Genomic DNA, 27684 nt, shown 5'->3' with positions numbered 1-27684 from the left:
ATGGACTGCAGCATGCCAGGCCTCCCTGTCCATCACCAACTCCGAGAGCTTGCTCAAACTCATGTCTATCGAGTCAGCGATGCCATCCAACCATCAAAGACTTGTAATGACTTCATTGCTCTGACAGACAATAGAATGTATACTTGTGTGTTCTTGGGTTTTAAATATTTTTCGGTTTTAATTTCTAATTCGGTAAACATCAATAGAAATAATCCACACGAAGGCCCTTTGTGAAAGTGTCAGTCACTCAGTCATGTGTGACTCTGCGACCCCATGGACTCTAGCCCGCCAGGCTCCTCTGTCCATGGAATTCTCCAGGCAAGAATACTGGAGTGGGTTGTCATTTCCTTCTCCAGGGGATCTTTCCCATCCAGGGATCAAACCTGCGTCTCCTGCCTTGGCAGGCAGATTCTTTACTATCTGAGTCACCAGGGAAGCCCTAAAGGCCCGTTGGAGTCCTTAATATTTTTTTTTCTGGTTTTATTACTGGTAGTTTATTGCACATGTTTTTCTGCATCAAAAATGTATCTGCTAAAAGGAGAAACAGGTGTGTTTCCTCAGACCTCTAAATCCACTCATCTAATTTTAAAGGAAATATACTTCTTATACAAGACAATCCAAACTGATGCAAAATATTTATTCCAAGTTAGTTATTTTATGCAGTAGTTTTCCCCCTCAACAGACTTGTGATAACAACATCTTTTAAATCTGTAAATAATATTATCAAAATAATCTTAATCTTTGAAATCTCACAGAAATTTATATTTTACAATCCACCCTGAATATCAAGGCTGCAAGAATAACACAATATTTCCTATATCCAAATATTTTATAGCTGTACCCAGAAAAAAAAGGGGGGGAAAAACCACATATGCTTGGTTAAGGGCTAACATGACCCGAGCAGCCAGAAATAAAACATCCAAATTATTAGCATTCATTTAATACAATTATAACTTCAGTAGTCACTTTGTCATTGACAGTGATTGCTTGAGCACAGGGGTGAGTGCCCCAAGGGCTGGTAGTAGAAGCTGTTGCTGCAAACCAGTGTCTCCTCCTCACTCAGGACTGCCGGCTGCCACCTGTGCATTGCCCCATATATACTTTGTGTATGTATGTGTGTTTTAAAAATTCTTCCCACCACACAAAGTTCTCTCTATTAAGCAGATAACAGGGAAGAACAACAACAAAAGCTAAACAAACCAATCACTCACTCTCTCTTTGGGATATGATTATTTCCCTTGTGCATGAAGTATTCAACAATAACATAGGAAAAGGAAAAGCACGATTTCTTCTGTATAACCCCTAAACACACAAGCTGAGTTTACTGGGTCGGATTTAACTGTGAGCATTTATATGCCTACTTCCAGGCATCGTCATCAGATGTCTCACTGCTACTTGTCTCCGTGGCCGAGTCCTCAAACTCTGCTCTGCAAGTGCTTCTCCAAGGGGAGAGTAGGCTGGAACTTTGACTCTGCAATAAGCCATTCTTTCCAAAGCCATTTCTTCTCAGCTGCTCTGTCTTCATGTGGAACTCTCTGACCTCATCCTCTGTGAGGGGAAGGCAATTCTCATCATTTTCAGGATACTCCTGCCATCCCATTGCTTTCAGTAACCTGTGCTCTGCTTCCAAAGAGTGAAAGAGGACCTCCCCTTCCTCTTCTACAGGGAGAGCAAGACCATTCTGATGACAGCCTTCCTCTCCATTTTCCTTTGGTTCAGGTGTGCTGTTGTCCTCCAAATCTTCCAACTTCTCACACTCTCTGCTCTCTGAGAAGTCTCCATTCCAGCTATCCTTCAGAGTCTTCAGGAACTCACTCTTCCTGTCAGTAGTTCTGCAGGTCAACTTGGTCAGACGAGAGGAGCTGATCTCAATCAGAGGAGTGGTGCTGGCGGGGCTCTCTTTGGGAGAGCTTACAACTACACCACCAGCCAGTACTACTGGTTTGGTAACAGAGATTGGACTGGTAAAAGCAGACTGTCAGCTAGAGGAAAGGGATCCTGATTTGTGTTCCATTCTGTTAGCTTTCCACACACTGGCCTTGGATGGAGGTGGTACAGGCTTAGGAACCAGGTTCTTACAGACACTTGGAGCCATGGTTGATGATTTGTTTCCATTTACATGGTGAGATCCTGGTGAGGTGAGTGCAGCAGAGAAGGCAGCAAGAGGATCTTCTCTGGAAAGTTTTTTGATGACTAGCATTTTGGAGGGCTGCTTGGCACTAGGTGGGTTTTCCCACACTCCAGAAGGGGTCCCAATAGGTCTGCATGGCTGATTCTGTTTGCCAGCTTCTGGATTCAAAGAAGGAAAGTCTTCCTTTTCAAACTGCAACTTTTCCACCTTCTTTCTTCTCTTCCCTAATATCTGTAGGTGGCTTTTCCTGAAAGGCACAGCCTTTCCGGGAGTGGAAGCTGCCATTCCGGTGGCGATGGTTTCCTGTGCCACCCCCACTACGCTGGCTCATGACCTCGTGAAGAGCCATGCCAACCAGATAGGTTCCCTATGATTCCAGCATGTGCTCCCTTAGAGACACCAGAGTCCACAGAATCATGGCAGAACAGGGAGGGCTGGTGCCAAGAACCTCCTGTCGTTTGAAGAGGTCCATTGTTGAAAAAGCCATCAGAGGAACTAATGTCTACGATGGCTTACTCCAAATCTACCATCTCTTCGGGGTAGGTGCTCTCCATCTTTTTCAAAAGTCACTGTAGGTGACTTAGATGACTGTGGTGTTGAGAAATTTAGCCAAGCAGGAACAAAGTCATGCTGTGCCATTTAGTTCCAGTGTCTCTTTTCGACAAGGTAAGGCATCCAACCTCATGGCCAGGATCTCAGAATATAACCTCTGTGGTCCTGCTTCCTGAACTTCTTGAGTTGCTAGCTGGATTTCCATGAGGTTCTCTTGTTAAAAGGGTACTTAATTAGGCTGGCCAGCAGAATGTCTTACGATGAAGCACAAAGAAGCCAGGGTCTGTGTGGATCAATCTCTCAGTCACCTCAATTGCTCATCTTAAACTATCTAGTTCCTGACACGTTTCCCAAAGGGGAAGGGGGAAAGGGAAAGGGGAGGGGAACATAAAAATATTTGTTACATTTAAAAAATGGGGGGAAGAGGAAAGAGCTATATCAATGTTCACCTCATTCAACTTCCTTGAGTGATGGCACTATGATGTTGCTTAAATAGATAATACATGGACATTTGCACAGTGAATGCAGATACTGTTCATAACAAGGTCATAGCTTAGAAAGACAGAATGACTTCTGTTTGGTCAAATAATGTCATTGAAGTGATAGATCAAAAATAAAACATTGAAGAGCTATAAAAGATTTTCTGAGTAGTCAACTCTAGTAGCAAAACATCCACATTACAAAGCCCTTAATTTACAAATCTCATTATTCTTACATAGCTGCTAAAAATAGTCCGCAGGTATGAGTTTATATGTCTTATCCTTCAAAATCTAAGTACATAAGAAACTTTGTTAAAACGAAAAACGACAGGAACTTGATATGCTTTTCCCTCCAAGAATAGCAGCCTTCAAGGCGAATTTCTTGGTATAAAGCTCCCAAATGTTTCTTCTATTTCTTTTGTCTTCACTATTTATAAATTCACAGCAAAATTAAAACAAGTAGAAAGGCAGGGTTTAAGAATAGTCATGGAGAAAGTTCCAAAGTGAGGTTTTCTTCTCTTCAGTTTTCTGTACTTCACTCATTCTGCCTGTTCCTGAAGACTAAATTGAGTTAATGGAAGGTAATAAGAATCTTCTGCTTCAGTAGAGAAGTCACTTTGGATCCATTTTCATCGTTATTCAATCATTTAAAAGGCCACAGGAATCCATCATGGGCAGTGGAGGGGCTACAGTTAGGGACCAGTCGCAGCATCCGAGGGCACGTCCCCAGCTTCCTGATCTGGCAGAGGTGGAGAGAAATTTAACAACCATAACAAAGGTCTTCCCACTTAATAATTTTTAAGTGTAAAGGGGTCCTAGAGACTAAAATATTTGTGAACCACTCCAACAAACTATGGCTACCCACAATGGCATGGATGGATCTCACAAACATCCACTAATGTGGAACAAAGGAAGCCAGACATGGAAACATGCTTACTGTATGATTCCATTTATGCCAAAAAACCAAAACTGGGCAAGACTAATCTGTGCCTTTAGAAGTCAGCATAGTGGTTGTCCTTGTGGAGGGAGGAGACACTGGTCACATTCTATTTCGTGATCTGGGTGCTAGTTCTATGGGTGTGTTCCCTTTGTGAAAATTCGTCTAGCTGAACACTTTGGGTTTGTGTGCTTTTCTGTATGGGTGTTATATTTCAACATAAAGATAATTTTACATGGGTCTAAAGACAAAACTATAGATGAAACATAACTTGGTCCCCTGCAGTGGACTCAAGGAGTCTTTTTTTTTTTTAATATTTATTATTTGGGACTTCCTTGGTGGTTAAGTGGTTAAGAATCCACCTTCCTATGCAGGGGATGTGGGTTCAATCCCTGGTTGGGGAACTAGGATCCCATATGGTGCAGAGCAGCTAAGCCCCGCACACCCGCATGCCACAACTAACACCCAATGCAGCCAAATGAATATTTTTTAATACTTATTATTTTTATTTATTTATTTGGATGCACTGGGTCTTAGTTGACTAAGTACATGGATTCTTTAAGTTGTGGCATGCAAGATCTTAATTGAGGCATGTGGGATCTAGTTCCCGGATCAGGGATCAAAACTGAGTCCCCTGCATTGGGAGCACGGAGTCTTAGCCACTGGACCACCAGGGAAGTCCCTTTTTTCTTTCTTTATTGCCTAACTCCCTCCCTAGAATGTAAATTTCATGAGGTCATAGATTATGTATTTTGTTCACTGCTGTCTTCCCCAAGCCTAAAATAGTGCCTCACACATGGTAGGTGCTCAGTAAATATTTGATGAATGAATGAATGACCTTGGTTTGGTGGTTTAGTTGCTAAGTTGTGTCTGACTCTTGCAATCCCATGGACTGTAGCCCGCCGGGCTCCTCTGTCCAGGGGATTCTCCAGGCAAGAATACTGGAGTGGGTTGCCATTTCCTTCTCCCAGGGGATCTTCCTGACCCAGGAATTGAACCCAGGTCTCCTGCATTGCAGGCAGATTCTTTACCAACTGAGCTACAAGGGAAACTTAGTGAATAACTAAATGAACTCAAATACCTCAAACAGACAAAACAGAAGAACAGGCCCCTCAGGGCAGTGGACAGCTTCAGTGTTTGTCCTGGACACTTCTTGTTTGAGGAACCTCTAAAGCACTTCTGCCTAGCCAAGCGGGTTCCTCAGAGTAGAACTTCAAAAGGAGTGGAAACAAGGAGATCCACAGGGGCCGCTGCTGCAAGTCCCAGCACAACCATGGGCTCTTTCACTGCAGTGTCCCCCAGCCTCTCCCACCCATTCCTTGCAGACTTAGCTCCTGGCTCACTGCTGTTCTCTCCAGCACTGTTTCTGTCATGATTCCGGGTGAATTCAGCATCTACTTGTGGCCTCTTGTTCCTTTGCCCTGCCTTCAACCTTACGACGATCCCACTCTCTGCTCTCCTTGCAGCTAACTTCCTGTCGGACCCCAGTACTGATGATGCTCCCACCTCACCAGGACCACCCAGCCATTGAACCTACACCCTTTCCCTATTCCCTCTGCTGCCCCACCATGTCTCCTCTTTCCTCCTTATTTCACTTAAATTGTATCAGCCACTCACTTGTCCACACCCTGCCCTTTCTTGTACTTGCTTAGAGAAACCGTAACCCTGGTAAATCCAGTTCTCCACCTCTTTGACAGCCTGTGCCTCTGGCAGCTGAATGAAGCTGAAGAAGACCGACTGGCCTCCCTTGAGGTTCACAACCACTGACTTCCAGTGGGCCCTCTCTGCACTCCCCCAGTGTAGCCACCCTCTGGTTCTCTTAGAGCAGTGCTCTTCAAGATTCAGCGTGCACACGAGTCACCTGGGAAATTTGTTGGACTTGGACAACAGGTTCTCTTTGTTTTTTCTTTTGGTTAAGCTGGGTCTTTGTTTCTGTACTTGGGCTTTGTCTAGTTGCAGTGAGCAGAGGCTACTCTCTAGTTGCAGTGTGCAGGCTTTTCATCACAATGGCTTCTCTTGTTGTGGAGCACAGGCTCTAGGCATGCAGGCTTCGGTAGTTGTGGCACACAGGCTTAGTTGCTCCATTGCATATGGAATCGTCCCGGATCAGGAATCAAACCCGTGTCCCCTGCATTGGCAGGCGGATTCTTATATGCTGTACCACCAGGGAAGTCCAAGATGAGAGGTTCTGAGTCTGCGTTTCTGACAGCTTCCCAGGTGACCCCTGGTCCCAGCAAGGGCCTCGATCAGGGGGCTGGCACACTGTTTCTGATAGCAAATATTTTAGGCTTTGCAGGTGACATACGATGTTTATTACAGCTAGTCAACTCTGCTGCTGTAGCTACTGTACATAAACTAATGGGTGCGATTAGGTTCCAATAAAATTTTAGTTACAGAGACTAAAATTTTAATTTCATAGAATTCTTTTATATCACAAAATATTATTCTCTTGATTTTTTTCCTAGTAGTTATAAATACAAACCAGTCAATCCTAAAGGAAATCAATCCTGAATATTCATTGGAAGGACTGAGGCTGAAGCTGAAGCTCCGATACTTTGGCCACCTGATGCGAGGAGCCGACTTCATTGGGAAAGACCCTGATGCTTGGAAAGATTGAAGGCAGGAGGAGAAGGGGACAACAGAGGATGAGATGGTAGGATGGCATCACCAACTCAATGGACATGAGTCTGAGCAAGCTCTGGGAGATGGTGAATGACAGGGATGTCTGGTGTACTGCAGTCCATGGGGTCACAAAGAATCAAACACAACTGAGTGACTGAAAAATAACAACATAAATACAAAAGCCATTCTCAGCTTGCAGGCTGTACACAAATAGGCAGTGGCCAGGCTTGGTCCACGGTTTGCCCACTGTTGGCCTGGATGACTGTCTCAGCCCTGCTTCCTCCCTTCTCGCTCTCAGTGACAGCCTTGCTTCCTAGTCATTGAGAAAACTTCAGCAATCACAGAACTCCACAACTCACCTACCATATGCCAGCTACCAGCCCTATACTCCAATTCTCTCTACCTTTGTCCTGTTCCTACAATGGATCCTAACCCCTGTTACCTATTCAGAAACCTGCCTCTGGCTGTTTCTCCCTTTCTGTCCCTGATTTTTCCTGGATTGTTCCCATCAATGCACAGATAAATACAAGGTTGTTTCTCCCATCTTAAAAATCCACTCAAAACAAAAACCTGGTCTTTACCCCAACTCTCTTTCCAACTGCTTCTGTTTTCCTTCCTTTACAACAAAACTGTGAGATTTGTCTATATGTACTTTTCAATTACTCTCCCCATCCTTTTTTTTTTTTGAGCTATAGTTCATATACCATAAACATCACCATTTTAAAGTGTACAATTCAGTGGGTTTTAGTATGTGCACAAGGTAGTACAACCATCACCAGTATCTAAGCCCAGAACATTTTAATTACCCCAAGAAGAAACCTGTGCCCATTAGCAGTCACTCTCCAGTCCCCTTCTCCTCCCAGGCCCGGACAACCACTTTCTGTTTTTATGCATTTGCATATTCTGGACATTTCATATAAATGGAATCATACATTATGTGGCCATTTGTGTCTGCCTTCTTTCACATAATGTAATTTTTCAGGGTTCTTTCATATTGTATCATGTGTCAGTACTTCTTTTCTTTTATGGCTGAATAATATTCCACTCTGTGGACATATCATTTTGTTTATCCATTTATCAGTTGATGGACAATAGGGTTGCTTCTGTGTTTTGGGCTATTATGAATAGTGCTATAAACACTGGAGTGCAATTACGTTTGAGTTGTTCAGTTGCTAAGTTGTGTCCACCTGTTTTTGCTACCCCATGGACTGTAGTCCTCCAGGTTCCTCTGTCCATGGGATTTCCCAGGCAGGAATACTGGAGTGGGTTGCCATCTTCCCAACCCAGGGATCAAACTGCATCTCCTGCATTGGCCAGAGGATTCTTTACCACTGAGCCATCGGGGAAGCCAGTATGTTTGAGTACCCGTTTTCAGTTATTTTGGATATATATCTAGGAGTGGAATTGCTGGGTCACATGGTAACTGTTTAACCTTTTGAGTAACTAGTGAGGTATTTTCCACAATGGCTGTACCATTTTACATTCCCTGTAACACTGCATAATAGTTAAAATTTTTCTACAACCTCCCAAATGCTTGTTATTTTCTATTAAAAAATTATAGCCATCCTAGTGGGTACCAATCCTCTCAGGAGCCCACTCCAATTAGGTTTTCACCTAGCACTCAAGCTGAAATTGTCCTAAGATTATCAGTGACCCCTCTGTTGCAAAATCCTCATTTCTCTGATCTAATCTGACCTGTCAACATTTGTCTTAGCTGACCTCTCCTTAGAATGCTTTATTTACTTGACTTCCAGGACAGCACATTTGCTTAGTTTTCTTCCTATCTTACTGACTGCTCCTTCAGAATCTTTTTTTCTGGTTTTTCTTTATCTCATTTCCTTCTCTTTATTCAAAAGTCATCTTCTCATGGAAGTCTTTCAGCCCCCATCCACGACCATCATACTCTTTTTCCCCCGATTTATTTTTCCCCCTAAGTGCCTGTCACTTTCTAACCATAAGTAGTTTGCTTATTTTCTCTCTCCACTTTAATGTAAGCTCCATGAAGGCAGGAAGTTTGTCTGTTTTGTTCACTGATGTAATTCCAGAACCTAGGACATGAATGGCATATGGTGTGTGCTCAGAAAATGGTGAATGACTAAATGGCTGCATGAATGATGGCAGCCTGAAGGCTACAAAGGGCTGGAGAGGAGGGAGATGAATGGGCAGAATGGTTGAGTGGCCATGGGGAGTGAGGATGGAGTTGGACCTGATCCTCGGTGCTGAGTGAGTAGGTGGTTCACATCCTCTGCAAAACCGGATCGGAGGAACCTGAGTTCAGTTTGGGGCCAGAGATACTTGGGGTTTTTGGATGATGTCCAGGGGATGGATTAGTCAGGGCTGGGGATGTGGAGGAGAGTCTTAAAGTCTGGAAATGTGGATAATACATCAGGCACCACAGTAGCAATGAACTGTTATGTATTTACCCACGTCTCCATAGTAGGAGCTGAATCAGTATTTCGTAGATGAATAAATGAACTCGGTGAGATTTCTAAGGATGGCCAATTCTATATATTGTCAGTATACACTTTCCAAGAATTCACCAAATGTCAGCTTATCTGCTCCCTGCTTCCTTTGTAAGGATATAAATGGTCATAATACATTTTTATGGTGTAGAGGACAGTCCCAGAGACAGTAAATTCTGGACTGCCCCATAAGAACATGTAACACTGAGCTTCTATATACCCAGAGAAGGCCACAAAACTCTAACTAATCTCCCATGGAATTAAAGATAAGGTCAAGTTAGATCTTAATTTATAATCAGTTAAGTGACTGCCTCAGGACTACTTTGTATATGCCTGCTGGGCAAGGGGATATAGTTCCTGATTTTGAAGGCATGAAAGCCTCATGAATGCACAGGCCACCCACCCCCTTTTCACTGCCCTGCAGGTACCTATTCTCACTACCCTCGCTTCTTGAACTTTTCCTGCCTATTCTTGAACTTTTCCTGCCTATTTTCCCTTAGCATCACTTCTCTCCACCAGAGCAGCAAACTCTGCAAGGCTCTCAGCATCAGGAGGGCAGGGACCTTATTCACAACTATGGCCTTAGTGCCAACATACAAGAGGTGCTAGATGAATATTCAGATATCCAGTGTCTGAGCTGTCTCCATCCTGTCTTTATTTCCAAAGAAATCAAACCTGTGTCTGAAGAAGGAAAAAATGGAATCAGTTGCTTTGCAGGAGGGAGGGCCCTCCTGTAGTCTTAGCAGTTGGTCTGGTTTAGGGATTTTCTTCAGCAACGGCAGACTAGGGACAGATCCCCAATCCAGGCTGCCACCGCAGCCCTTCTCACATGGTGCACTGTGCTCTGGTTATTTCTGGTTGTCTCTTGACACCACTGGCCAATGGTTCCTCAAGGACAAGGGCTTGTTTGAGTCTTTGAACCCCACGGCTTGGCACACAGTCAGAGACTAGTAAATGTTTGTTGAAGTGAGTACATCAATGGATGGAAATTTAACAGGGGATAGGTAAGTATGGTTTAACGAGTTGGACTGGCAAGGCCAGCAGAACAAAAGAGGGAGGTAGTAACACAAAAACAGCCATGAGGGCTGGAAACAGGCCCCAGGCTGGGTACAGAGGCAAGTGATGCCAACTCATGACTGATAGTTCTGGGGCGATGCTCCTCCCAAGGCCAACTCCTCTAACCTCGGCTGTCAAGAGGCTCCCTTTTCACCTGCCTTCTCAGGAAACCTACACTATTGGTTCTCTCTTCCCCTGGGTATTCATCTCTTCTCAGATCTTTCCTTTTGGCTTCTAAAAATGCTTTAGTATTTGTCATATTTTTTAAAAAAAAATCCTTCCCCAATACCCTTTATCTATCACCATTTTTTTCAATTTCTCTGAAAAGCTGTCTATGTTGTTTCCATTCTCAGGGCAGTCTGGCTTTCATTCCTTATCATTCCAGGTCATCAGTGATTTGTAAGTCACTGAATTCCATGGCCATTTTTCAGGCATCACACCTGACCTTCCAGCAGCATCTAACCCTGATGGCCACTCCCCTTTCCTTCTTCATTCTTTTCTCTTGGGTTAGGTAATACTGGTCTTCTGGTTTTTCACCTACTTTCTGGCTACTCCTTTTCTGTCTTTATAGATACATTCCCTCACCTGTTTAGCATCCTTAAGAGTTCTTTAAGGCTGGGCCCTAGGTATATTTCTGTTTTTTCCTTACTCTCCCCGTAAGTGATTAAATCCAGGCCCATGGCTTCGATGATCACCTAAAAATAGATGAATTCCAAACTGGTATCTACAGTGCAAATCTCTCCTCTGAGCTCCAAGACCCGTGTGTCCACTTGCCACTCACCCCTCACTATAACATGGTTTCTGCCTCACCAGTTCACACATGCCTCAATACTGCCAAATCCAGTGAACACTGCATGTTTCTTGTCTTCCTTAATCTCCTCTCCCTGTGGCATGGGACACTGCCAGACATTCTCCTCCTTGAAAATTCCCCTTCCTTTGCGTCACCTGAAGACTATTCTCTTTCAATCACCTTCAATGTCTCTTCCTCTTTACCTGCCTTTTGGGATTCTGGTTACCAAAAGCTGAGTAAACATAAAGCAGTGACTTATTAAGTAAAGGCAAACTGACGCCATAGTAGGAGAAGCTGGCCAGATGGAAATGAAGCAGCAGCTCAATTCTGGTTCTTATGGAACAAGAGTGGTGAACCACGATTTGGTCTTCTTTGTGGGCAAAATAAAAGCATGGTGCTAGTGAAGGCAGAAACAAATATTCATCCACTTTCAAAATTCCCAAAAGGTTAAGTATCAAAAGTTTAATTTCTCAAAAGTAATAGCTATTTTGTAAAGTTAATAAACACACTTAGCTTCATACTTGAGTGATGTTGATATTTATTGACATCAATGCAAAACAAGCTAAGTTGCTATTTAACAGGAACAAATACTGGTGCAGTTTCCTTCCTGGAGAGGGTAGGCACTCAGCTCACGAGACCTAAGGTCAAACAAAGACTGGATTGTCAAGCACCAACTAAGGGTTAAACTTTACAAATATAAAAGTTGCTAAAGGCAAAAGGAGATGTTTTTTAAAAAAAAATTTTACACTAATCTCACGTAAGCAAACAAAGAACTAAACTGAAAGTAAAAGTTGCTGAGTTGTGTCCAACTCTTTGCGACCCCATGGACTACACAGTCCATGGAATTCTCCAGGCCAGAATACTGGAGTGGGTAGCGGTTCCTAAACTAATCCTAAAACTTTAGGACATAAGATATCGACATGACATGACTATTTAAATTTCTGCATAAGTGAAAATGTGTTATATCCTTCACTGTACTTGTATTACAATTACATGCTTCTTGCTTCTACACTACACAAAGTCAACAGTTATCACCAACAATGACTATAACTAGATCTGAACGCGACTTCACAGTGACTCTGCTCCATTGAAATTTAAGAAAATTCAATGCAGGATTAACAAAACCTTTTGATTTTAAAGCCAGTTCTCATATCTTCTTCTCGTGTCATACCTAAGTCAGTCCTCTCATGACATTTCTTGCCTGCAAACTGCAATGTGTGTCCTCTCCCCCTCAGCTTTGTCTGACATTTTAAATTTGTAGGAACTGCATAAAAAATGAAAATTGTACTTCCAATCTGAACCTGCAATCGGGTTCCTGCTTTAACGCAAAACATACTCCTCTGCAGTGTACCCCACCAGCACAGCGACCCCCTTTCTCTCTCTATTCCTTTGCCCTGAAGGCACTTCTGGATTGCTTAATTCGTGCTCTTTGGCTGCCTAGACAGTCAGGACACCTAAGGCCATTTGGACCTATCACTCCTCGCTTCCTTCTTTTCTATGGCTAATACCACTTTCCTGCTTTTTTTCTACGGCTGGATCTCCAGACCTGGTGCTGTCATCAGGGGGACAGAGTCGATTTCGGCTTCGAGCTCCTGGCTGGTAAAGCTGCATTGCTGGGCGATCCTAAAGCAAAATGAAATGCTCATGTTACAAAACTGCTACTAAGCATGTCCAGGGGATAATATAAACCAGTGAGAACCCACATGAGATCAAAATTTGAGGGCACAGTACATGACAGTACGTGTCAATGGTTATTTGGCTTCAAACTGCCTGCTTCTTTTCCCCTACCTACAAAGAAAAACAACTATTTCACTTTATAAGCAATAGTTATAAAGTATTATTTTATATGCCCAGAGTAAATTTTTGATAAGTTTACTGCCTAATTTTCTTTACCGTCTCAAGATGAACTGAATCAGCTTGAATAGTTTTTACTTAGAAACCATGGTTGTTGTCTCTCTCTCCTCCCCATCAGTAAATGGATTTTAAAATGCACCACCATCTAAGAAAATTTTAGGAGTGAAAACAATAATAAAGGATGCCAGTTCTTAATAATGCAAAGTCCCTAAAGTTATGAGCTCAGACACTTGTAACTTAGCACAAATATGACTCTCTCTTAATTCAGATTTGACAAGGTGACAACCCAGCTTGAGACTCTCTAGGTAACACTTTAGATCTCAGGTTCTTAAATAAACCTCAATATCATCACCAGGTACCTCTCAGTTCAAGTAATGTGTTTGGTTTATCACAATATGACCCTGGAAAACTTAAATGTGTAGGCCTTTTTTTCTAATTCAACAAAAGACAACATGAGCCTTCCTTGTCCTTTCTCCCTGACATATGAAACAGCCTTAAAGCATTATTCTCAAGTGAGTAATTCCAGCAAAACATTTCACTGTTTTAACAAGATGAAACGTTAAAACAGATGAGACTGCCGCATAGTATTTAGAGGAACGGATGATGGGGCTCCCAGTGTGCAAAGATGGGACAAGTTATACGTCAACAAGGGCAATAACTGATAATAACAAGTTGGAGTTCACCAAGTATTTCTAAATCCACAAGTTATTTAAAGACTAAGCAGAACAAAACTCATTGATAGCCCCTACAAGTTGCTGGGACACCAATTCATTACTCTGAATACTGTAAATAAAGGGAATGGATCAAGTGCTATTCTTGCCTTTCCTGTGTGAACTGAATTTCAAGACAAACCAAATAGTTGATAATTCCTCTTTGTGGAAGAATATCAGATCAGGAAAGGCAGAATTTGTATATATATATATCACCATTTTCCAATCTCTCCCTATGAAATAATGAATCTAAACAACATCATTAGGAGAAAGGCTGATAAAAAATTTTATAATGTATGGATCAGGCTTACAATACCTGAGCTAATTGATCAGCTATTTTTCCAACTTTTTATCTCAAAAAATTTAAATCTATAGAAATGTTGCCAAACTTGTAAATGAATACCTAATATCCTTCTCCTAGATTCATGATGATTAACATTTTGTCATACATGCCTTTTCTGTCTCTAGTGTGTATGCAGGCACACACATATATAAATACATTATTATTTTTGCAGAACCACTGGAGAATAAGCGCAGACATCAAGACCTTTCATCACTAAATATTTCAGCTTGTATATCCTCAGACCAAGGACATCCTATCACATAACCATAATACCACTATTATTGATCATATGATTCTTCATTGGTAATATTTCAGCTTGTGTATCCTAAAAGCAAGAACATCTTGTCACATAACTATAGTACCATTACTATTGGTCAATCTTAACATCACAATAAACGGATACCAAAGACACTGTACGCTTCCTAATACAATGCAGTAGGAACTGCACAACACCACCTATCAAGTATTCTTGCCAACAATTGAGTCTGAATATATTAAGGCCTCTAGATGAGGGGCCACCCATCTCTTTCTGTGAATCAAGTTTAACTGGCTCTCAGCCATGCTTATTCTCTTACATACTGTCTATGCCTACTTTCCTACAAAGCTTACTTGTTTTGACAGAGACAACATGGGCCACAAAAGCCTAAAATATTTACCATCTGGCCCTTGAAAGAAAAAAATTTTCTGACCCTGCTCTAGATATGACTACTAGTTTTCAAGGAAACACAGAAGGTAGAGGAACATGTTCAATGTTACCACAGGGATGTAATTAGCCACTCTGGACTATTAGACGCTCTATAGGGCAAACTGGTTTCTGCAACAAAGAAATGGTAGGAAAACGAAAGGAGGAGGAATTATTTAGATTAAAAGAGACTTAAGGGAACATTTCAAGCAAATACAATTTGTGGACCTTGTTTAGAGTCTATAAAAAAGATGTTAATGAGACAATTGGAAAAATCTGAACACTGGGTAGCTAGGATGCTAAGGAGTTATTGTCAGAAGTTATTCTTCTGTCTGGTGTGGAAATGCTATTAGGGTTATTTTATTAAGAAAAAGAGTATTAGGGTTATTTTATTAAGAAAAAACCCTGGCAATCCAATGGTTAAGACTCCACACTTCCACTGTAGAGGGCACGGGTTTCATCCCTGGTTGGGGAACTAAGATCCCATATCCCATATGCCTCACAGTGTGATCAAACTTTTTTTAAAAAGAGTCTTTACTGTTAATACTGACATATTTAAAGAAGAAATTACCTGTCTAGGCTTTGCTTGAAAATAATCCCATAGGGGTAAGATGGGGTAGAGTAGAAAGAAGATTGGCGAGGTGATAACTGCCAAAGCTAGGTGATAAGTACATCCTACTACTCCTCTGTTCTCTCTACTTTTGTGTATGTTTGAAAAGTACACACAAACTTTAATAAAAGGACCCCACCAAGACTGAAAAAAGGTACAGATAAAGTTCCCCTAAAATTCTGTAACAATGAGCTAGCCCTCTCCTTTATACTTGCAGGAAAAGACAAAGAAAATCCTCATGAAAAGAAGTTTAATGAAATGCAGCACCTTGTTTCTTATGCGATCTCTCTTAACCACTTCTTCTTTCTTTTCAGTTTTTTCTGAGCTGCCTACTGGCTCTGTACTTTCAGGCTTCTTTCCTTTATCCCGAAGTGCTTCTTTCTCCTTCTTCATTTCTTCTTCCTTTCTCTTGAAAGCCTTCTCTTTCTCATAGCGCTCCTTCTGCCTGCGGCGCTCTTCTTCCTGCCGCTTCAGCCTCTCTCTCTCCCGCAGGATGCGCTCTTGGTCTCGTTCATAATCCCGCTCCCTCTCTCTGTATTCTCTGCCACTCTCATCTTCAGGTCTGCAAGAAAAACAAATCTGAGAATGCACCCTTGAAGGTCTTCTAATCACAAAGGCAGGAACACTCTGATCCTGCCTTGGCCACTACAATGAGGTTGAACCTTTGGAGCAGCATTAAAAAAAATACTAGTATTTTGAAAAGCAATTTGGGAAAAAAGCCCCAAAAGTCATTCACCCAGATTAAGATACTAAAATACTTGAAACCTGTCCTCCTCATCCCCATACCCCTCATAAAACCCAGTATCTTGATTCAGGTACAAGTCCAGAATGCAGCAGTAAAACTAGCAGCCAGAAACAGTTCGAAAACAAATGTACCCAAGAGCCCTCGACTACCAACCTCTTAGGCTTTTCATCTTTAAATTCACCCTCAGAACGCTTGGACAATGTACAACTTTGCCCACTGGCTCTTTCATCACTCAGATTCTCTTTGTCCAATTTCTTGAGCTTTTCTCTTTTGTCCAATTCTTTTTCATCTCCTTTTTCTGGCTTCTTGAGCAGCTTTAAAGAGAACAAACTTAAGTTTATTTTGAAGGATGGGCTATTGTCTTCTGATTCTCGCAAAGAAAACAATATACTAAATATTTTCAATTTAGGCTACTGAAGGCCCCGTCTCTGCAGTACTCAAACTTTCAGGTGAACAAATAGTGCACAAAGAGCAGTAATTTGCTAAAAGGGTGCTATTAATGTGAAAGTATTATGCACTCAAGTGAAGTGGTTTAATCACTTTGTGGCAATAGGATCAAGACTCCTTTGGCTTTAAATGGATTAACCTTTGAGTAGACCAACACATACTTTCAAGTATGCCTTCTGTAGCAAGCCAGCATGTCAGTATAACTTGATAGGAAAATATGGTACAAATTTAAAATGCTAGCCAGGTCATTATTGCTGGACTATTTTTACACTGTTATTAGAATAACAAATACCTTGTCACCAAAGGAGAGATCCATTGCAGGAAAAATTTTGCCTTTAGTCTGAGAGTAGCTACATACTTATGATGGTACAATCATATTATCATTAGAGATGAAAAGCAAGAATTATTTGACATTTGATTTAAAAATCCAAATATCTCATACAACAGAACTGTGACGTTCCATCTCTATTGAATAGGAACTCTGTTCAATGTCATATGTATATATGACAGAATGCAATTCTAAAAAAAGGGGTTTATAAAGTTCAAATTGCTAAATAGAAGTTTCTTTCTCATGCTGCTTCTACAAATCTCTCCAGAATACACCCCCAAGTGTTGGATATTCGGAGAGATTTTTAGGAATTTCAAGTCTCAGAGTAAAGGCATCATACAGAGTTTCATCTCAGTGTGAAGGCATCATACAAGCCACGAAGCAGAAGGCAAAGCACCACGCATGAGACTTAAGCATGAAGTATTTCAGCACACAGGCAGCCACTGAAAACGGGTGAGTCCAGAGTGGACACTATGAAGGCACCAGTGCAAAGTGAGGATAACATGTGCAGGTTTCATTGCAAGTGTTCTTATTTCTCTAATGAACATCTTCACCAGGAGCCAAGATGTTCATTACTCTAATAAGAACATCAACGAATGTCTCTAGCATAACCGGCTTGACCTTCTGCCTTGCTGACAGAAACAGCAAGTCAGGTCGCTTGTAGCAGGGTGGACACAGAGACCGATAGAAGGAATTAAGATGAGAACCTCCCCACCCTGCCACCGCCAAGCCCCTTATCACTGATGAGTCCTGGAGAGCCTCGGGGCGCCCTAGCGACTTGACCGGCTGAATTCTAAGAAGGTAAAAGGAGACTCTGCCATCATCTCTGAGATTTTCTCTGACTTTCTCTGCCGTACTATGTACAAGTACTTCCCTGGCAGTTTGCTGGAGCAAGGGCTGCCCAAGCCAGGCCCCTGGAAGGGAAGCAGCTAGGCTGGGGTCTTTCCATAGGTTGTCCTCTTCCTACATGCAGTGTGTTAATCAAAATCTGCTGCTCACAGATTCCCAGGTAGACCCAAGAAGGTAACGTGGGGAATCATGTGAGAGGGGAGAGGATGTATATCCCAAATACTCCTACAAGGCAGCCAGGTATGAGAGGCGTATAAAGGAAGAGGAGAGAAAGAGCTCTTAAGGCATGGCTGTCCTCTCGCTGCACATTGTTGAAGCTTCTAGGTACACAGCAGAGCATCAGGAAATCATCTGGGTTTCTTTCTAAAGCAGGAATTTAAAACGGTTCAGCTTTTAAGACTCAAGTCAGTCTGAGGGCGTTTTCTACAGGTAACACTACCACCACCACCAAAAGGACTTATTAACTAAGACCTGTGTGTGTGTGACATGATACTAGGTGCTCTGTATCATGTACTTGGTCCTTACATTTTTCTGATTCACAGCTTGTAACAGAAACCTGTGTACCTGAAGACAGTGGAAAACAAACAGATGAGGCAATTTCATGTATCAAATATGAAGGAAAAGCTGAATAAAACCCATAATTCATGCCAGCCAGCCCTAAGCCCTTATATATGAAGAACTGAGAGAATAATAATCCAAAATTGAACATTTTCAATGATTATAAATAACACCGCACTAAAGAAATCCCATGTAAACTACTTAATCTTTTAAATTATCTTAAGAGTAATACATGAATATTATATGAAAGATTCATTCCCTCCCCAAAAAGACAAAAACAAAACTAAAACACAATTTACACCAATACAAGATGCATGCATATTTGAAGAAGTAGATACAGTACATGCAATTTTCAGCAACATCCAGTCAGTTTAACTTACGTTCATACCTTAATCTTTGGTTCATCCTTTAATTTGTCCCTTTCTGGAACTCTGTCTATCTTCTTTAGCTTTTCTATATCTTTCCGTTTTCGTTTCTCTTCTTCTTTCCACTTCCTCCTCTCTTCTTCTCTTTGTCTTTTTCTTTCTATTTCTCGCCGCCTCCTTTCTTCTCTCTTTTCTTCTCTCATCCTCTGCAAAGAAACATCAACAAAGCCTTCAGACAAGATAATTACCACCAAAAACATAGCTCAGAAAGTATGGTGGGCACCCACTTAACTGTATCATCTTTCCTTCCCACTTTCCACTTCCTTAACCCCCTCCCTACTCCATTCAGAATAGAGAGAGAAAAAGACCACAGCCTGCTCATATCAGTCTCCCACTGCTGCCTTGCTACTGTATCCAGAGGCTTTCAGGAAATGAAGAGTGCCTCTGGAACAAGCTAAGGACTCCCTAGTTCTGCAGAGTGAATATATGGTCCAACAACCAGAGTGAAGGAGCAGGCCAGAGAGTGAGGCCAATGAGCCAAATCTTTAAAGAACAGTGGTAAAGAAAGCAGCTATTCCTACTGTACAATCCCAATGCTCTTAAATTTACAGAATGCAAACCAATGAAATAGAAGTATTGTAAGAACTAGAAAAACAAAAGGTTTACCTGCTTGTTTTTCAGGAAGCTCAAAAGTGGAGTTGTCTTTTTAGCTACAAAAATGTAAACAGATTATTGATAATACTTAATCAAACCCTAGAAAGGATTCCCTTCTCTGACATTCCCTGCCAACCACCCAAGGTGGGAAAACTATACCCCTCAAACAGTAAGTTCACAACTATCTTATTGGAAAGAAGTTTTACAATATTCTAGTTTAATTCTGAAGGTTTAAAATATTAAAAGTTAAGAAATTTAAATTAAAATAATAAAATAATTTTTAAAAAGAGTAATTCCTGGTGTCAGTGAGAATAAAGTGCAAAGGACATTCTCTTGTTTTACAGTTGGGAGTATAAATCTGTTCAACCAGGAAGAAACTGGGATAAGGGGCTAAAAATATCTAATACTTTTGACCCCATAATTCCGCTTCTGGGAATTTATTCTATGGAAACTATCAGAGGTGGGCTTATACTATGAAAGTCAAAGTCGCTCAGTCGTGTCTGACTCTTTGCAACCCCATGGACTATATAGTCCATGGAATTCTCCAGGCCAGAATACTGGAGTGGGTAGCCTTTCCCTTCTCCAGGGGATCTTCCCAACCCAGGGATCAAACCCAGGTCTCCCGCATTGCGAGTGGATTCTTTACCAGCTGAGCCACCAGGGAAGCATCCATTAATAAAAACCAAGTTTTAAAAGAATATTTAATTCATTTTTCAATATTCTGAACAATGGTATCTAATCTTATAGCTAGCTTTTTGAAAAGCATACTTCCTTTGGAAAAATTCTTAGGAGTGGAAATTCTGGGTCAGGTTGGAGACTATGCTTATGTTTAGAGCTGATGCAGTAGTGACAGCTTACTACCAAAACCAACATCCAAGCTAGAATTTCTCAAGTGGTTTTTCAATTCTGCAGTAACCAATTTCATTTTTTTTTATAGTTTCAAGTCAAAAAAATTTTTTTAGGAATATGAACTTATTAGTAGAAAACACCAACTGATCTTCAAAGACTCATTAACATCTTAAGGTCCCATATAGCTCTTCAAATTTTTATACTTACATTACATTTGTATGGCACTAAATAAGTTAGAGTGGGCTTCCCAGGTGGTTCTAGTGGTAAAGAACCCACCCGCCAATGCAAGAGATGTAAGAGACCTGGGTTCTATCCCTAGGTGGGGAAGATCCCCTGGAGGGCATGGCAACCCATTCCAGTATTCTTGCCTGGAGAATACCATGGACAGAGGAGCCTGGCAGGCTATAGTCCATGTGGTCGCAAAGAGTTGGACACGACTGAAGCGACTCAGCACGCATGCAAATAAGTCAGAGAATATTTCCCGTCTTATCGATGGATTCTCATAATCCTGTGAGTCAGCTATTATCTGCACTTTATAGTAGAATGAACAGAGTCTCAGAGAAGTTAGTGCCTTACCTATGGTCACATAGCTAGCAAATGACGGAAGTGGGAGTCTGACAGGTCTTCTGATAAAAAAATTATAACGTTTAATTCCTTTTGCCCACTTACCTATTAGTTCTCTATTTTTTGCTTCTATTTCCTCTAGCAGTGTCTCTGGAGTAGATGTCATTTTCTCATTATCTGTAGCATAGCTCTCCAAAAATTTTCTATATTCTGGATCTAAATAATTATTTAAGTAAATAGAAAATACACCAGACTTGAAACAAAATAAGAAATACTATCCAGGATATTTACTTATCAAAGAAGATAATTTTCTACTTCATGGAAGACTGAAAATAAACCCAACTATACCCATAAGATAGACTATTTAGGGCTTTATTGGTCACTTACTCTGAGAACTCCTATTAGATATACCGACAGAGTGAGGCAAAGTGAGACACCATGGATTGTACCACAACCTCCAGGGATGTTAAGTAGTGTGCTTTTAAAAACCACCACTCCTATTAATCCAAAGTCATACTTATGGGAGAACTGCAAGCTATAGCTATGGGACCCTCAGAGAGTATCATGTAGAACATGTAAGCAGCTCCTGCACGGGTACACCTCACTTTAATGAAACTCAGAATATGAAAATCAGGTGTTCTAAACAGATAAATGAGGGGGGATGTCCTAGATGTGGCACTAGAGGTGATGGTAATATCTGGAATTCTTTCCTAGATGCCTCCGACATCAGAAAGGGTAGCACATCTGAGTCATTATATTGTATGTGGAGAATGCACTGTGGAGCACATGTCACCTGATCTAGTCTTCAACATCTGAATCTTTGATACAGTCAATAAGCAGCTGTGTGTTGAGTCTTGTCTGTGTTTTCTTTATAAAATACACACTATAGTAATAAATTATAATGGAAACCAAACTAGGTGATTCTGAAATACCAATCTGATATAAAATATTGCGGCTAAGTCCTTAACCAACACAACCACATTACAGAGATCTCAAAACCTGGATCCAATTTACCATAAATGGCAATTATTTGCTTTTTAGTTCCAGTATTTCAGTTCAATGTAATTACCATGTGTGCAGTTAACTGCATATTCAAAGCCTAGAAACAGGATTGGCCACTTCAGTTACTTTATGTTGTTACTCAAGTACAGAAATTTTTCCATCACAGTTCTCAATGATAACTCTTCCTCTTTATACAAATGGAAACCAAAAGTCAAATAAATAATCATAAAAATGGTAAGGGGCCTTAAGGAGTTGTACTTTGAAACATCTGACTTTTTCCATTGTCTTCTAATGAATATACCTAAGGTGATTTACTACTCAACAGTCAACAATATATTGCTTAATGGTGAAGGAATGAAAAGCCATTAGCCAAAGAGAGTGAGTGGTAACTAGAGGAAACCCATCTCCATTCTAACAAGCAAAGCTTTCGTCAGTGAATTACATTTTTCATGAACTTTATTTCATACGTTTTCTTAATTTAAAAGATTGGAGTCCACTCAATTCCCACAAAGGTAATATATTCTTTTAAAAATCTATGGCCCTACTATATAGCACAGGGAACTCTATTCAATATTTGGTAATAATCCATACAGGAAAAGAATCTGAAAAAGAATGGATATATGTATAACTGAATCACTTTAACACAACATTGTAAATCAATTATTAATCGAAGATTAAATTAAAAAAACACATGGCATTAGCGCATTAAGTAACTAGAGCTATACTATACCATCATCGATAGTCCCAACTTTAGTATCTCTTTTCTTAGTCTTCTTTTTTGCAGCTTTTTGAAAAGGTGCAAATTCTACGATGGCAGGATATTCCTGACCTGTTTAGAAAAAATAGCACACTTGCTAAAAGAAAGAAATTGTCAAAAATGGATACAAGAGACTCAACCCCCTGCTCTCTAGCTTCCTTTGATGACAGTGATCTGAACAGGGTCTCCCAAAAGGCATAAATCTCACTGGCACAACTAAAATCAACATGTTACCAAAGCAGTCCCCAATTCATACTGAAAAATTAACAAAAAGATATGGGATGGAATTAAAATATTCATTTAAATTCAACCTTTAAACTCTGATACTGTGATATGTGAGGGGAAAAATCTACAAACTAATTTTCATTTAAAAAATATATCAAAGGGAATCCTTGGTCGTCCAGTGCTTAATACTTGGCACTTTCACTTCAGGGATCCAGATTGGATTCCTGGTGGGGGAACTAAGATCCTGCAAGGTGCATGGCATAGCCAAAAAGCAAACAAACAAAAAACAAAACGATCACAATACTGACTATACAGGGGTATAAATATGTCAAGTCACCAAATGCACATGTAAAATGGATGCATTTTAAAATGAAAATTATACCTTAATTGATTTTTTTTATAAGTGTAAAAATGTACACCAGAAATCTCTACAATAAGTAAGACTAGAAATAGAAGGTAGGTTAGTGCTTGTCTAGAGACGAGGTGTAACAACTAATGGGTACGTGGTTTCTCTTTAGTGTGATAAATGTGTTCTAAAATTAGATTGTGATGATAGCTGCACAACTCTGTGAATATACTAAAAAACACTGAACTGTATTCTTTAAAAGCGTGAATTTTATGGCACATACATTATATCTCAGTAAAGCTGTTATTAAAAAATACAGCAGGAGACACCAAAAGCACAGACAACAAAAGTGAAAAACAGATAAACTGTGCTGCATCAAAATCAAGAACTTCTGTGCATCTAGGGACACAATCAACACAGTGAAAAGGAAGCCTACAGAACTGGAGAAAATATTTTCAAATCATATATCTGATAAAGGGTCAATATACAGAATATGTAAAGAACTGTACCTCAACAACAACAACAACAACAAAACCCAAATAATCTGATTTTAAAATGTTCAAAGGACTTGAATAGGCATTTCTCCAGAGATGATATATAAATGGCCAATAAGCAAATGAAAAGATGCTGTGTGCTCAAGAATGTGAAAAGATTAAAATATTACCTCACTAATCATTAGGGAAATGCAAATCAAAACCACAATGAAATATCACCTTATACCTGTCAGAATGATTACTATTAAAGGGAGGAAAAAAACAAAAAAATAGCAAGTGTTGGCAAACAGTATGGTGGTTCCTCAAAAAATTAAAAATAGAATTACCACATGACCCAGCAATTTCACTTTGGGGTATATATTCAAAAGAAGTGAAAGCAGAAACTTGAACAGATGTTTGTACATTTCCAGCAGCAGCATTCACAATAGCCAAATGTCTCTCAAAGGATGAATGGATAAAGAAAATGAAGTATATACATACAATGGACAAGGAAATTCTGACACATGCTACAACATGGATTAACCTTGAGGACATTATGCTAAGTGAAACAAGCCAGTCACTAAAAGTCAAATACTATGATTCCACTTATATGAGACACCTAGAATGGTCAACTTAATAATGGTTCATAGAGGCAGAATGTATTAACAGCTGTCAGAGGCTGGGGGGAGGGAGAAATGGGGAGTTGTTTAATGGGCAGAGTTTCAGTCTTACAAGATGAAGAAGTTCTAGAGATTAGTTGCAGAACAATGTGAATGTACTCAGCACTGCTGAACTGCACACTTAAAAATGGTTAAGATGATAAATTTTATTTATGTGTATTTTACCACAATTTTTAATAATGTCAAAAAACAAAAGGACATATATTATATGATTTAGTTCATATGAAATGTTCAGAATAAGGAAATCCATAGTTAGTAGATTAGCGGTTACCAGGGGCTAGGGGAGAGGAGAATGGGCGATGACTGCTAATGAATACAGGATTCTTTTTGAAGTGATGAAAACATTCTGAAATTACACAGTGGTGATAGTTATAAAACTTTGTGAATATACTAAAAACCACTGAATTTTATGGTGTATGAGTTATATCTCAATAATAATTTTTAAAAAAAACCTAAGTGACTACTGGAAAAATACATCAAATCCTTGCTATAGAATAATGTCATATACGGTATAAAATACCATCTTTACATCTTTGTGTGTGTAAACATAAGCCAGGATAAATTACTAGAACTGATCATTAGGTATCACAAAGCAGTCACAGAGGGAACAAGATTTTAGAAATCCTAGTGAATGCAGAATCATATTACCTTAATAACTGATATACATGAAAAGGAATAGATAAACCAGACCGAAGCAGAAGGAAATTGTGGAATAGAGGAAAAAGTTAAACACAACTCAGATTTTCAGGAAATCACTTGCTATCTACTGGAATAAACTTGTGGAGCAGAAAAGTAGCTGGTTTGGGGGGATTAATAAAAACTGGACAAACATAGTAGCAATTCTTCAACTTTTACTGGCATATTCCCTGACAAAGATTTCATTTTTACCAACTCTGAAGTAATACTGAAAAAATATAACCTAACAAAAAGACATATCATTCAATATTGCAAAGCCAAAAGAAAAGTAGCAAACAGCTTGGACATTCTCTGGCTAAATGTTGCAAGCAGCAGATAATAAAATGAGAGTTAATGCAGAAGTTTTTCTTCCCTATAAACTCCTGGATAGGAAGTGGGAAATCATCAAGCTCAATGGTTTAATTACATACAACTTAGAATGTTAAACAGTACTCCAACTGGCAACTATTGACATAAAGGATCTGAATTAAATAAGTATTGGTCCTTGAAGCAAGATGAGAAGTAAACATTCAAAACTTGTCATACAAGTTTAAAGAGTCACTTGTCAGTATCACTTAAAACTAGTAAATACTCAAGACAACGGATCACCTAAAACAGGGCAAAAGAACTGTCACAGGAGGAGAAAACAATGGCAATTTCCTTCGGTTGACAAACTACAGAAATAATAGGTTAATACAAATACCTGTAACAACTCATATTATCTATTTATAAGGCTGTCATAAGCTTATCAAATGTGTAAAACTCTTTAAATGTTGCTCATCTTATCATTCAGGATTTTAGAAACACTATGAAGGCATCAAGAGAACAGGGATACATTGTCTTAAACATACAAATGACAAACTCCCCTTCAGTTAAAAGGACTCACCTTTATTGTCAAGGAATACATAACCATCAAAACGATCCCTGAACAAAATAATGTCCTCTTGGTTTTTAAAGTTGATGTATGCTCTTGCATACATATGAGGATACAAACTGTAGGGAGGAAAGCAATTATGTGAATGTGCTTGCAGGTGTCTGGCTGAATTACAAGTATGCAAATATTAAAAAGATAGGCTCAAAAATCAAATAGAAATCATGAGTAGGATTAAAAGAATGGAAGAAACCTTTTTCATTTACCCCACCCTCTTATTTTACCTAGTATCATTAGAAAAAAACTCAAAATAATCATGCTCAGGCATAGGCTGAAGATGTTCCTGAAGCTGCTCCTTGGTCAAAGTGGGCGGTAATCTCCGAATTACCACCTTAAGAAATGAATAAGGAAAATAAAATTAGTACAAATCAATTTTCTGTCACATCTGAATCACTGTCCCTGAAGAAAGTTGGCCTTTAAAAGATGAGATCACTTCTAAAAACCCAAGAGAATGTTCAGAATGCTCAGAATGATTAGTCAAACATAACAGTAACATAGTTAAAAAACAAAACAAAACACAACTCTCGGAAACGAGAACTGCCTGGAGCAAGGAAATCTTAGGTTCTGTTAACCCGAAGCCCCACAGTTTACTAGGTTTTCGCCTCATTTTCTACCACCCATTTTCAGTAGTGGTAAGAAATTAGTAAACCAACCCTGGCCTTTGTGAGTGCAGGAATTCTTGATTGATAAAGTCCTTATTCAGTCAGCATAAAGAATTCAAAATTCTAAGAAATACCCCCAATTCCCTCATTGCTTCCCAAACAGAATGTACCCGATCTGGCCCCGAGACCATTAATAGCCGTCACCCACCCATTCCCTCAACTAACCTCTGTTAATATTCCTATCACCTACTACTCCCGCTGGTGATAGCACCTTCCTATTTAATAATTCCCCCTCAATTCCTCATCCTTTTCGCTATCGCTCCCCCTCCCATCATCATCTCACGGCTCTGACCTAAACCCTTCTAGTCAGGGAATCCCCCCCACCCTCCCTCACTCCCATCCCGGGGCTCGGCCGGGAAAGGGACCCCCCTTTTGGGCGAGTGGATGAGACAGGGTGATGCGATTTTCACTCAAGTGAAGAAACAGAGGAAGAGATTGGGAGAGGAAGAGGGCAGCCCCATTCCCAACCATCTTTCTCCGGTGATGGAACCGTCCCGCCCTCTCCTGGGCCAACAGCCGGCCAGACACCTTGCTCAACGCCTCTTTCTTCTCCTTGTTCCGATCCTGCTTATCTTCCCCTTTGGTGCTGTCTCCCGAAGCCCCACCGCCGCTGCCTGTAGCACCTGGGGGAGTCAAGAGGGTTACTCGCTTCTCCTTAGGCCTATGCTCCTTCTCCTCCTTCATGGCCACAGATTCGCTCCTCACCGCGGCAGCTCGGCCTAAACGCCGCTACGCCGGGCACCTACGCCTACCGGCCCGCTCGAGGCAAAGCTCCGCCCCCAACAAGCTCTCCTAGCGATAAGCCGAGCCCAACGCTCCATTGGGCCCCGCCAGGATCTCGCGAGACTTCAGGGCATCCGGCTTCCTTCGCTGGAAAGGTTGTAACACCTGGTCTTAGCTTCCCGCCCGCGGAATCCCCGCATCACCCAATCCCCTCGCGGCCCAGACTCCCTCGGGGCAGGTCATTAGCATATCCGCCATCTTGGTTAGGACGAGTAGTTCACGGACTACAAATCCCGGCATCCAAAGCGGTTACCCTCTTCTGGCTGAGTTCTGGAGTTGTAGTATTTCAGGGTCCCTGTTTGTAAGTAAACGGAATCTTTAATCTTGAAAGGTTAATGTTTTTCAGATCAAAAGATACATTCTGCGGGCTTCGTTTTCCACAGATAAAACCGATGTTATCCAAAGTCTACCTCACTAGAGGAACGACTTGTATTTTCTATTATTAGTTGTAATGTGAGCTTTCAGAACCTTTAGAATTTCTTTTCCTTATATTTTTTAGGATTCACAGACACTTAATAAACATGCACAAAACACTGACATTTAAAGGAGCATTATGACCAAAA

General features: G+C 40.6%; 1 protein-coding gene and 1 pseudogene across 10 annotated transcripts; both read right to left on the bottom strand.

Annotated features, from left to right (window-relative positions):
* Window positions 1–608: 608 nt before the first annotated feature.
* Window positions 609–27096, bottom strand: UPF3B (UPF3B regulator of nonsense mediated mRNA decay). 10 transcript variants are annotated; one of them, XM_081566587.1, is made up of 13 exons: window positions 27044–27096; window positions 26867–26961; window positions 25901–26007; window positions 25632–25738; window positions 22320–22418; window positions 20693–20803; window positions 19187–19230; window positions 18544–18726; window positions 18123–18161; window positions 16127–16287; window positions 15496–15790; window positions 12541–12652; window positions 11551–11667 (listed from the first exon to the last, which is right to left on the bottom strand). In XM_081566587.1, exons 3-13 carry the CDS (start codon window positions 25942–25944, stop codon window positions 11654–11656), a joined length of 1209 nt encoding a protein of 402 aa, XP_081422713.1. In that variant the 5' UTR covers window positions 25945–26007; window positions 26867–26961; window positions 27044–27096; the 3' UTR covers window positions 11551–11653. The 10 variants fall into 10 exon arrangements, with proteins under 10 accessions (XP_081422708.1, XP_081422713.1, XP_081422709.1 ...); XM_081566583.1 differs by having other exon boundaries at window positions 26867–27096; XM_081566581.1 differs by having other exon boundaries at window positions 12576–12652; window positions 26867–27096.
* On the bottom strand, window positions 1358–2770 carry LOC145536774 (vasculin-like protein 1 pseudogene; annotated as a pseudogene).
* Window positions 27097–27684: the final 588 nt, after the last annotated feature.

Source organism: Giraffa tippelskirchi, chromosome X, assembly GCF_054371585.1.
Source record: "Giraffa tippelskirchi isolate mGirTip1 chromosome X, T2T-mGirTip1v1.2.pri, whole genome shotgun sequence".
Classification (NCBI taxonomy): domain Eukaryota; kingdom Metazoa; phylum Chordata; class Mammalia; order Artiodactyla; family Giraffidae; genus Giraffa; species Giraffa tippelskirchi.
The sequence above is the reverse complement of the archived record's forward strand: the minus strand, read 5'-3'. Positions and strand labels throughout refer to the sequence as shown.

Coding starts and splice junctions, on each gene's coding strand:
- UPF3B (XM_081566580.1), bottom strand. CDS start 27,022: ATGAAGGAGGAGAAGGAGCATAGGCCTAAGGAGAAGCGAGTAACCCTC. Junction 26,008..26,866: donor AGAAAGAGGCGTTGAGCAAG/GTGTCTGGCCGG, acceptor TCATTTCTTAAG/GTGGTAATTCGGAGATTACC. Junction 18,162..18,543: donor AGGATGAACCAAAGATTAAG/GTATGAACGTAA, acceptor CACTGTCTTCAG/GTACACAGGTTTCTGTTACA.